The sequence below is a fragment of the Pseudophryne corroboree genome, chromosome 2, assembly GCF_028390025.1.
Source record: "Pseudophryne corroboree isolate aPseCor3 chromosome 2, aPseCor3.hap2, whole genome shotgun sequence".
In the NCBI taxonomy this organism is placed as follows: Eukaryota; Metazoa; Chordata; class Amphibia; order Anura; family Myobatrachidae; genus Pseudophryne; species Pseudophryne corroboree.
In genome coordinates this window covers 649,792,628-649,805,066 of record NC_086445.1, presented here as the reverse complement: position 1 = coordinate 649,805,066, position 12,439 = coordinate 649,792,628, and the positions used below count along the sequence as shown (strand labels likewise).

The window sequence follows — 12,439 nt, the reverse complement described above, 5'->3', positions numbered from 1 at the left end:
CAGAAAGCCAGCAAGGGGCTCTTTTAAGCTCACCCCGCTGCCTGCTTGCAGTCGTTCGGGATCCCAGCGCTGGTATGCTGGGCGCTGGCATAACATACTACACCCCTGCTGGACTGGTATTTGATGAATAGGATCTGAATTAAACCAGAAAATGGCTGCACCTCCTGACTGAGCAGTCTGCTTAATACGGGGATTGTTAAAGTCTATAATCAAAATAGTGTTTAATCAATGCCATTTAGTAAATAAGCTCCAAACGTAGGTATACAAATATAGTATATTTAGGTTTTTGTAAACCCATATCATTGACTCACGTGCAGCATGTTAAGAGTATAGAAGCCACTCGGCTATGAATAGATGGCAAATACGTTTGACTTGTCTCGCTTTCTGTTATTTTAGAAAAATAATCTCCTATACTCCTAACTTTGTTAGGAAGTTTTGTTAAGAAGTTTTACTGCTAAAGTGTAGTGTTTGGTTTAACATTTCCTTTAAATTCACTTCATAATCTACAGTGGTATTAAGTAAATATCCCTATAGTGAAGATTTGAAAATGTGAATGCTGTGTATTGTTAGTACTGTATATTCCTATTTGTCTTAGCTTCTAGGTTCAATACAGAGCATGCTAAACTGTTCTCTTGCAGGTATAACATGTAATCTTTATTCTGATAACTACATATATAATATATTCATTTTGAGTAATGTGCATCTTCTCTGTAACATCTTTTTCTCCCCAGGGATCTGTGAAGTTTCACTACAAGAGGTCTCCATTGCATTTTGCCAACATATGTCCGGCAGCGTTCAACTGTGGTCTATTGGGATTTAATGAAATATTGCTGGAAAAAAAAGTCAATTGAAGACTGTTGGTATAAGCACAAATAATTTTAATACCATCTAGGAAAATGAACTTTCTTCAGGGACTTCTGAAACAATTATGCACCAAATATTCCAGTGCTGCTATTATCGCTAGTGCATATTTATATAGCCTCTAATTTTTATATACAAGAACTGGATCTGTACAAAATATATTTATCCTAGGTTGACTTGTAATAGCAGGTTATGTTGTCTATGTAAAGTCTACTACAATAGAGAACGCCATGATTTAGTTGTACCCATACCTTAAGGAGTATTAGCTAGCCACATTATATATATATATATATATATATATATATATATATATATATATATATATATATATATATTGTGAGATTTTGCACTGACCTACTGTATGTATGTATTCTGAAAGTAGTCCTAATGGCAGTAACACTAACTTATAATAATACACATTAATTTGTCAATCTGTACTATATTTTTTCTGTATTACACAAGTAATTTTTGAGTGTGGTGCGCTCGTCCGGCGGTCAGGAGACAAACAGTCAACATATAGACGTTGGGATCCCAGCTGCGGAATCCTAGCCCGGGGTGGCGAGTGCAGTAAGCCCCTTGCAGGTTCACTACGCTGCAGGCTCGGTCTTTGGGTGTCATGGACACCCACGAGTTGAAAAGTCCATTGGTCGGCATGCCAACTGTTGGGATTATGACAGAGCGGGATGTAGGGGGAGGTTATGTGACAGTCGGTCTCCTGACCACATCCCATAATTCTAAATATTTAATAAGATGGTTAAATATAAACAAGAATCCTTATGGTGTGTGTACACGGTAAGATCCTTATTATGTTTGATGTTGACTATGCGATTTCCTTGAACTCTGGTCACACAGCCGCCTATGCTGCGACTGGATCCCCTTGTGGTAGCACACAATGAACACAGACGCACCGGTCACACAGCCACCTATGATACGATAGTGCCACCTCGTGGTAGAGTCTGAGACGGAAAAAAGGAAACCGTTCATAGCGGGAGCCTCGACGGAAACTGGTCATGAATTGGGGGAAGGGGCAAACAGGAGAGCGTCTGACTGCCCCTGCTGACATCAACCCTAGGGATCGCAGCCTCATGCTATTCCTGGAGCCTATGATCCCTAAGGCCTAGCGCTGGAGCACCGGTGTTGGCGGCGCGTCAGCTACCGTCTGGTAGTCTCCTTCCCAAAACAGTGTGGCTGTGTCAACATTCCACTTCTTAGCGGAACCGATGCCTTACCTTATCCCCATTCTCCGGCCACAGCCTGGTAACGTCTGCTGGACCTGCTAGTATATCCGACGCCCGCCGAAACAGCACTGTACTGTAAGAGTTGTCGCGACCCTGCGGAGAGTTGTTGGAGCGACTCTTTCTAATATGCGTACAAGATGCTGTTTAGAAAGATCACTCAAAAAAAAAAAATAGTAAGACTATAAAAATAAAATAAGAAAGCTTAGGGCTTAAAAAAAAAAAAAAAAAAAAACAGCAGCACTCTGACCATGGTCCGGCTCCTGCCGCACCAAACAAAAAACTGATTTGCCTGAGCCAGGGGGCGGGGATATATGGACGGGCCCGTTGCATCCTGGGAGGCCAGAAAACTTTGATCGATTGGTGCCAATCCGCTGATGCTCCATCATATCCCATTGTTATCCTGTGGACCATGCCCGAGAAAGCACAGATTTTGACGATCTGTACTTGAGATTTTGTCTATGTACGATTCTGACTAAGTGCCAATTTTGCCTATACTTTGTAATAGATCGTACACTAGATAGATAGATAGATTGTGCAGGCAAGTCAATCTTGACTATCTAACCTTGCAATACCGATCTCACAGGAGTGCGCACCGGGATCAAATCGGTTTCGCAAGCTTCTTAACACCATGAGATCTGCACTAACGTTCCTTAAGATTTTAACTACATAGTCAACATCTTACAGATTTTTCTCACCGTGTGTACACACCTTAACATGGATTTAGTTGCACAAGAACAAGCATCGTAAAATTCTGTAGTACTGTAAATGTGCAGTAAGAATAAGACATGCATTAAAAAAAATAAAAAATAGGATTTTGATTACCTACCGGTAAATCCTTTTCTCGTAGTCCGTAGAGGATGCTGGGGTCCACATCAGTACCATGGGGTATAGACCGGTCCACTAGGAGCCACTGGCAGTTTGAGAGTGTGGCCTGTCTTCTCCATCTATGCCCCTCCTACCAGACTCAGTATAGGAACTGTGCCGGCAGAGACAGACAACTTCGAGAGAAGGTTTTTTCACAGATAGTGGCGAGATTCACACCAGCTCACACATACAAGGCAAACCAAGCTAACCAGCTTGAAAACTCAGCAACGGCTGAACAAGATCACTTAACCAAGTAACAAGGCAGTACTTAACTAAGCAACCACTGCAGGATCACGAAGCGCTGGGCGGGCGCCCAGCATACTCTACGGACTATGAGAAAAGGATTTACCGGTAGGTAATTAAAATCCTATTTCTCTGACGTCCTAGTGGATGCTGGGAACTCCGTAAGGACCATGGGGAATAGCGGCTCCGCAGGAGACTGGGCACAAAAAGAAAAGCTTTAGGACTACCTGGTGTGCACTGGCTACTCCCCCTATGACCCTCCTCCAAGCCTCAGTTAGATTTTTGTGCCCGACCGAGCAGGGTGCAATCTAGGGGGCTCTCCTGAGCTTCTTAGAAAAAAGTTAGTTTTAGGTTTTTTATTTTCAGTGAGACCTGCTGGCAACAGGCTCACTGCATCGAGGGACTAAGGGGAGAAGAAGCGAACCTGCCTGCTTGCAGCCAGCTTGGGCTTCTTAGGCTACTGGACACCATTAGCTCCAGAGGGATCGAACACAGGCCCAGCCTCGGAGTCCGGTCCCAGAGCCGCGCCGCCGGCCCCCTTACAGAGCCAGAAGCAAGAAGAGGTCCGGAAAAACGGCGGCAGAAGACATCAGTCTTCATCAAGGTAGCGCACAGCACTGCAGCTGTGCGCCATTGCTCCTCATGCACACCTCACACTGCGGTCACTGATGGGTGCAGGGCGCTGGGGGGGGGGGGGGGGGGGCGCCCTGAGCAGCAATATTAACACCTTGGCTGGCAAAAATACATCACATATAGCCCCCAGGGCTATATGGATGTACATTAACCCCTGCCAGATTTTACAAAAAAGCATGAGAAAAGTCAGCCAAAAAGGGGGCGGAGCTATCTCTCAGCACACTGGCGCCATTTTCCCTCACAGCTCCGCTGGAAGGACATCTCCCTGACTCTCCCCTGCAGTCCTGCACTACAGAAAAGGGTAACAAAGAGAAGGGGGGCACTAATTAGGCGCAGTATTACAGATAACAGCAGCTATAAGGGAAAACACTCTATATAGTGATATCCCTGTGTATATATAGCGCTCTGGTGTGTGCTGGCATACTCTCCCTCTGTCTCCCCAAAGGGCTAGTGGGGTCCTGTCCTCTATCAGAGCATTCCCGGTGTGTGTGCTGTGTGTCGGTACGGCTGTGTCGACATGTATGAAGAGGAAAATGATGTGGAGGCGGAGCAATTGCCTGTAGTGGAGATGTCACCCCCTAGGGGGTCGACACCTGAGTGGATGGGCTTATGGAAGGAATTACGTGAAAGTGTCAACTCTTTACATAAGAAGTTTGATGACATGGGACAGCCGGCTTCTCAGCTTGTGCCTGTCCAGGAGTCTCAAAGGCCATCAGGGGCTCTAAAACGCCCGCTACCTCAGATGGCAGATACAGACGTCGACACGGATACTGACTCCAGTGTCGACGACGAGGAGACAAATGTAACTTCCAGTAGGGCCACACGTTACATGATTGAGGCAATGAAAAATGTTTTACACATTTCTGATAATACCACAGGTACCACTAAAAAGGGTATTATGTTTGGTGAGAAAAAACTACCGGTAGTTTTTCCTGCATCTGAGGAATTAAATGAAGTGTGTGATGAAGCGTGGGTTTCTCCTGATAAAAAACAAATAATTCCTAGGAAGTTATTGGCAATGTACCCTTTCCCGCCAGAGGATAGGGCGCGTTGGGAAACTCCCCCTAGGGTAGATAAAGCGCTCACACGCTTGTCCAAACAGGTGGCACTACCGTCTCCGGATACGGCCGCCCTTAAGGATCCTGCTGACAGAAAGCAGGAGACTATCCTGAAGTGTATATACACACACACGCTGGTGTTATACTGCGACCAGTAATCGCCTCAGCCTGGATGTGCAGTGCTGGGGTGGCTTGGTCAGACTCCCTGACAGACAATATTGATACCCTGGATAGGGACAGTATATTACTGACTGTAGAGCATTTAAAAGATGCATTTTTATACATGCGTGATGCACAGAGGGATATTTGCCGACTGGCATCACGAGTAAGTGATGTCCATTTCCGCCAGAAGGGGGTTATGGACTCGGCAGTGGTCAGGTGATGCCGATTCTAAAAGGCATATGGAAGTATTGCCTTATAAAGGGGAGGAGTTATTTGGGGTAGGTCTGTCAGACCTGGTTTCCACGGCAACTGCTGGGAAATCAACGTTTTTACCCCAGGTCGCCTCTCAACAAAAGAAGACATCGTATTATCATGCGCAGTCCTTTCGGCCCCATAAGGGCAAGCGGGCAAAAGGCTCCTCTTTTCTGCCCCGTGGCAGAGGGAGAGCAAAAAGGCTGCAGCAAACAGCCAGTTCCCAGGAACAGAAGTCCTCCCCCGCTTCCGCCAAGTCCTCAGCATGACGCTGGGGCTCTACAGGCGGACTCAGGTACGGTGGGGGCCCGTCTCAAGAATTTCAGCGCACAGTGGGCTCGCTCACAAGTAGATCCCTGGATCCTTCAGGTAGTATCTCAGGGGTACAAATTGGAATTCGAGACGTCTCCCCCTCGCCGTTTCCTAAAGTCTGCCTTACCGACGACTCCTTCCGACAGGGAGGCGGTATTAGAAGCTATCCACAAGCTGTATTCCCAGCAGGTGATAATCAAGGTACCCCTCCTGCAACAAGGAAAGGGGTATTATTCCACAATGTTTGTGGTACCGAAGCCGGACGGCTCGGTGAGACCCATTTTAAATCTAAAGTCATTGAACACTTACATAAAGAAGTTCAAATTCAAGATGGAGTCACTCAGAGCGGTTATCTCGAGCCTGGAGGAAGGGGATTATATGGTGTCTCTGGACATCAAGGATGCTTACCTGCATGTCCCAATTTACCCTTCTCACCAAGGGTACCTCAGGTTTGTGGTACAGAACTGCCACTATCAGTTCCAAACGCTGCCGTTTGGATTGTCCACGGCACCGCGGGTCTTTACCAAGGTAATGGCCGAAATGATGATACTCCTTCGAAGGAAGGGAGTTTTAATTATCCCGTACTTGGACGATCTCCTGATAAGGGCGAGATCCAGGGAACAGTTGGTAGTCGGGGTAGCACTATCTCTAGAAGTGTTACGACAGCACGGTTGGATTCTCAATATTCCAAAATCGCAGCTGATCCCGACGACACGTCTTCTGTTCCTAGGGATGATTCTGGACACAGTCCAGAAAAAGGTATTTCTCCCGGAGGAGAAAGCCAGGGAGTTATCCGATCTAGTCAGAAACCTCCTAAAACCAGGTCAAGTATCGGTGCATCAATGCACAAGGGTCCTGGGAAAAATGGTGGCTTCTTACGAAGCAATTCCATTCGGCAGATTCCACGCAAGAACTTTCCAGTGGGACCTGCTGGACAAATGGTCCGGATCGCATCTTCAGATGCATCAGAGGATAACCCTGTCACCAACGACAAGGGTGTCTCTCCTGTGGTGGTTGCAGAGTGCCCATCTTTTAGAGGGCCACAGATTCGGCATTCAGGACTGGGTCCTGGTGACCACGGATGCCAGCCTTCGAGGCTGGGGAGCAGTCACACAGGGAAGAAATTTCCAGGGAGTGTGGTCAAACCTGAAGACCTCACTTCACATAAATATCCTGGAGCTAAGGGCCATTTACAATGCCCTAAGCCAAGCGAGACCTCTGCTTCAGGACCAGCCGGTGTTGATCCAGTCGGACAACATCACGGCGGTCGCCCACGTAAACAGACAGGGCGGCACAAGAAGCAGGAGGGCAATGGCAGAAGCTGCAAGGATTCTCCGATGGGCGGAAAATCATGTGATAGCACTGTCAGCAGTGTTTATTCCGGGAGTGGACAACTGGGAAGCAGACTTCCTCAGCAGACACGACCTCCACCCGGGAGAGTGGGGACTTCACCCGGAGGTTTTCCACATGATTGTAAGCCGTTGGGAAAAACCAAAGGTGGACATGATGGCGTCCCGCCTCAACAAAAAACTAAAAAGTTATTGCGCCAGGTCAAGGGACCCTCAGGCGATAGCTGTGGACGCCCTGGTAAAGCCGTGGGTGTACCAGTCGGTTTATGTGTTCCCTCCTCTGCCGCTCATACCCAAGGTACTGAGAATTATAAGACTGAGAGGAGTAAGAACTATACTCGTGGCTCCGGATTGGCCAAGAAGGACTTGGTACCCGGAACTTCAAGAGATGCTCACAGAGGACCCGTGGCCTCTACCTCTAAGAAGGGACCTGCTCCAGCAAGGACCCTGTCTGTTCCAAGACTTACCGCGGCTGCGTTTGACGGCATGGCGGTTGAACGCCGGATCCTGAAGGAAAAAGGCATTCCAGAAGAAGTCATCCCTACTTTGATAAAAGCCAGAAAGGATGTAACCGCAAAGCATTATCACCGCATTTGGCGAAAATATGTTGCGTGGTGCGAGGCCAGGAAGGCCCCGACGGAGGAATTTCAACTGGGTCGATTCCTGCATTTCCTGCAAACAGGAGTGTCTATGGGCCTCAAATTGGGATCCATTAAGGTTCAGATTTCGGCCCTGTCGATTTTCTTCCAGAAAGAACTGGCTTCAGTTCCTGAAGTTCAGACGTTTGTCAAGGGGGTGCTGCATATACAGCCTCCTTTTGTGCCTCCAGTGGCACCTTGGGATCTCAATGTAGTTTTGGGGTTCCTAAAATCACATTGGTTTGAACCGCTTAAATTTGTGGATTTAAAATATCTCACGTGGAAAGTGGTCATGCTGTTGGCCCTGGCTTCGGCCAGGCGCGTGTCGGAATGGGCGGCTTTATCCTGTAAAAGCCCTTATCTGATTTTCCATTCGGACAGGGCGGAATTGAGGACTCGTCCTCAGTTTCTCCCTAAGGTGGTGTCAGCGTTTCACCTGAACCAGCCTATTGTGGTGCCTGCAGCTACTAGGGACTTGGAGAACTCCAAGTTGCTAGACGTTGTCAGGGCCCTGAAAATATATATTTCCAGGACGGCTGGAGTCAGAAAATCTGACTCGCTGTTTATCCTGTACGCACCCAACAAGCTGGGTGCTCCTGCTTCTAAGCAGACTATTGCTCGCTGGATTTGTAATACAATTCAGCTTGCGCATTCTGTGGCAGGCCTGCCACAGCCAAAATCTGTAAAAGCCCACTCCACAAAGAAGGTGGGCTCATCCTGGGCGGCTGCCCGAGGGGTCTCGGCTTTACAACTTTGCCGAGCTGCTACTTGGTCAGGGTCAAATACCTTTGTAAAATTTTACAAATTTGACACTCTGGCTGAGGAGGACCTTGAGTTTTCTCATTCGGTGCTGCAGAGTCATCCGCACTCTCCCGCCCGTTTGGGAGCTTTGGTATAATCCCCATGGTCCTTACGGAGTTCCCAGCATCCACTAGGACGTCAGAGAAAATAAGAATTTACTTACCGATAATTCTATTTCTCGTAGTCCGTAGTGGATGCTGGGCGCCCATCCCAAGTGCGGATTGTCTGCAATACTTGTACATAGTTATTGTTAACTAATCGGTTTCTTGTTGTGAGCCATCTATTCAGAGGCTCCTCTGTTATCATGCTGTTAACTGGGTTCAGATCACAAGTTGTACGGTGTGATTGGTGTGGCTGGTATGAGTCTTACCCGGGATTCAAAAATCCTTCCTTATTGTGTACGCTCGTCCGGGCACAGTATCCTAACTGAGGCTTGGAGGAGGGTCATAGGGGGAGGAGCCAGTGCACACCAGGTAGTCCTAAAGCTTTTCTTTTTGTGCCCAGTCTCCTGCGGAGCCGCTATTCCCCATGGTCCTTACGGAGTTCCCAGCATCCACTACGGACTACGAGAAATAGAATTATCGGTAAGTAAATTCTTATTTTTCTCTTACGTCCTAGAGGATGCTGGGGTCCACATCAGTACAATGGGGATGTACCAAAGCTCCCGGAACGGGAGAGAGAGCGCAGAGGCTCCTGCAGAACTGATTGGCCTCTGAGGACCTGAAATTTGGTCAAAATATTGAACTTGTAAAACTTAGCAAACATGTTCGACCTTGACCAAGTAGCCGCTCTGCAAAGCTGTAAAGCTGAGATACCCCGGGCAACCGCCCAGGGAGAACTTACCTTACACGTAGAGTGGGCCTTAACAGATGTAGGACACAGCAATTCTGCTGTAAAATACACATGCTGGATAGTGAACCTGATCCAGTGAGACATCGTCTGCTTAGAAGCAAGACACCCAAGTTTCTTTGGATCATACAGGACAAACAGAGAGTCCGATTTTCTGGGGCGAACAGTCCTCTTCACATAGATTTTCAGAGCCCCAACAACATCCAAGGACTTTGATGACATTGAGGAGTCAGTAGTGACCGGCACCACAATAGGTTGGTTGATATAAAATGGCGACACAACATAGTAACATAGTATCTGAGGTTGAAAAAAGACAATTGTCCATCGAGTTCAACCTATTTGTGGTCTCCTATGCATGATGATTTGACTAAAATTTCTGACTGATGCTGCTGTCAGCCGTTGCATTTTATCCCTATTTATAGTAACTATAATGCATGGCTATGCACCATACCCCTGGATATCCTTATCCATTAGGAATTTATCTAACCCATTCTTAAAGGTGTTGACAGATTCCGCCATTACAACTCTCTCAGGCAGGGTATTCCAAACACGTATTGTCCTTACCGTGAAAAAGCCTTTACGCCGTGTTGTGCGGAATCTCCTCTCCTCTAATCTGAGTGAGTGTCCACAAGTCCTATGTATTGATCTAACCAAAAACAGGTCCCGCGCAAGCTCTGTGTATTGTCCCTTTATATATTTGTAGATGTTGATCATATCCCCTCTTATCCAATATAAACATGCCTAGTCTTTCAAGCCTTTCCTTGTATTCCATCGTCTCCATGCCCTTAATTAGTTTGGTCGCCCTCCTCTGAACTTTTCTAGCTCCAGGATATCCTTTTTGTAGTACGGTGCCCAGAATTGTACACAGTATTCAAGGTGTGGCCTCACTAGTGATTTATATACCGGGAGTATAATACTCTCGTCCCTAGCATCAATACCCCGTTTTATGAATGCTAATATCTTATTAGCCTTCTTTGCTGCAGTCCTACTGCTTAGTTTGCTATCTATGAGGACACCTAAGTCCTTTTCCAGTACAGAATCCCCTAATTTTACCCCATTTAGTAGGTAGGTGTAATTTTTGTTCTTGTTAACACAGTGCATTACCTTACACTTGTCTGTGTTGAAGCGCATTCTCCATTTGGCTGCCAATGCTTCTAATTTAACTAAGTCGTTCTGAAGAGACTCGGCATTCTCCTCTGTATTTATAGCCTTACACAATTTGGTATCATCTGCAAAAATTGACACCATGCACTCTAGACCTTCTGTTAGATCGTTAATGAAAATATTGAACAATAGCGGTCCTAATACTGAGCCTTGCGGCACACCACTTAGCACTTCAGTCCAACCTTCGGAAGGAACTGCTGATGTGTCCGGAGCTCAGCTCTATCTTAATGGAAGATCAAGTAGGGGCTCTTACAAGACAAAGCCCCCAACTCTGACACACGTCTAGCAGAAGCTAAGGCCAACAGAGTGACAGCCTTCCATGTGAGAAACTTGTCCGCAACATCCGGTAGAGGTTTGAACCAATCCGATTGGAGGAACTGTAACACCACGTTAAGATCCCAGGGCGCCGTAGGTGGCACAAAGGGAGGCTGGATGTGCAGAACCCCATTCAAAAAAGTCTGAACCTCAGGGAGGGAAGCCAACTGTTTCTGGAAGAAAATGGATAGGGCCGAAATCTGGACCTTTACGGATCCCAACCGCTGGCCCATATCTACACCTGCTTTCAGGAAGAGGAGAAAACGTTCCAGCTGAAACTCCACCGTGAGAAACTTCTTGGACTCGCACCAAGATACATACGTTTTTCAAATGCGATGGTAATGTTTAGACGTTACTCCTTTCCTAGCCTGTATCATGGTAGGAATAACCCTGTTCGGAATACCCTTCCAAGCTAAGATCTCGCGTTCAACCTCCATGCCGTCAAATGTAGCCGTGGTAAGTCTTGATATGCAAACGGCCCCTGCTGCAGCAGGTCCTCCCGAAGAGGAAGAGGCACTTCTAGCAGTAGATCCAAAAGGATTGCAGGAACTCTTGTTCTCCTTATGAGCTTTAGAACTATTGGAATTAGGGGAAGTGGAGGAAACACGTACACCGACTGGAACACCCAGGGCGTCCACCGCCACTGTCTGCGGGTCTCTTGACCTGGAGCAATACCTCTGAAGTTTTTTGTTGAGGCGGGAGGCCATCATGTCTATTTGAGGAACCCCCCAAAGATTTGTCACCTCTGTAAACACCTCTGGATGGAGGCCCCACTCTCCTGGATGGAGATCATGTCTGCTGAGGAAATCTGCTTCCCAGTTGTCCACTCCCGGAATGATGATTTCTGACAGTGCCACTGCGTGCTTTTCCACTCAGAGGATGATTTTGGTTACCTCTGACATTGCAGCTCTGCTCTTTGTTCCGCCTGGTCGGTTTATGTAGGCCACTGTCGTTACATTGTCCGAATGAACTTGAATGGTCAGATCTTTCAGAAGATGTGCCACTTGCAGAAGACCGTTGTACATGGCCCTTAGTTCCAGAATGTTTATTGGAAGACTGGATTCCAGGCTTGCCCACCTTCCTTGGAAGGTTTCCCCTTGAGTGACTGCACCCCAGCCCTGGAGACTTGCATCCGTGGTTAGAAGGATCCAGTCCTGAATCCTGAACCTGTGGCCCTCCAGAAGGTAAGGCATTTGTAGCCACCAGAGAAGTGAAATCCTTGCTTTCGGCAACAGATGTATCCTCAGGTGCATCTGTAGATGAGAACCCGACCACTTGTCTAGGAGATCAAATTGGAAGGATCGAGCATGAAACCTTCCAAACTGCAGAGCCTCGTAAGAGGCAACCATCTTCCCCAGAAGACGAATGCACTGATGAATCGATACCCAGGCCGGCTTCAGGACATCCCAGACCATTGATTGTATCACCAGCACCTTCTCCACCGGTAGAAACATCCTCTGCACTTCCGTGTCAAGGTTCATCACCAGGAAAGACACTCTCCTTGTCGGCTCCAAATGAGACTTTGGAAGGTTCAGGATCCAACCATGGACCCTGAGCAGATGAGTCGTGAGAGCAATGGACTGCAACAGCTTCTCCCTGAACAACGCCTTTATAAGCAGATCGTCCAGGTATGGAATTCTGTTCACTCCCTGTCTGCAGAGGAGAACCATCATCTCTGACATCACTTGGTGAACACCCTT

General features: G+C 47.3%; 1 protein-coding gene across 1 annotated transcript in view; it reads left to right on the top strand.

Annotated features, from left to right (window-relative positions):
- Positions 1–1,754, top strand: part of MYO19 (myosin XIX) — a 450,559-nt gene extending 448,805 nt beyond the window's left edge. The window contains exon 24 of the mRNA XM_063955000.1: positions 732–1,754. Within this exon, the coding sequence (XP_063811070.1) occupies positions 732–851 (120 nt within the window). The 3' untranslated portion in view covers positions 852–1,754. The remainder of the gene's footprint in view (positions 1–731) is intronic.
- Positions 1,755–12,439: the final 10,685 nt, after the last annotated feature.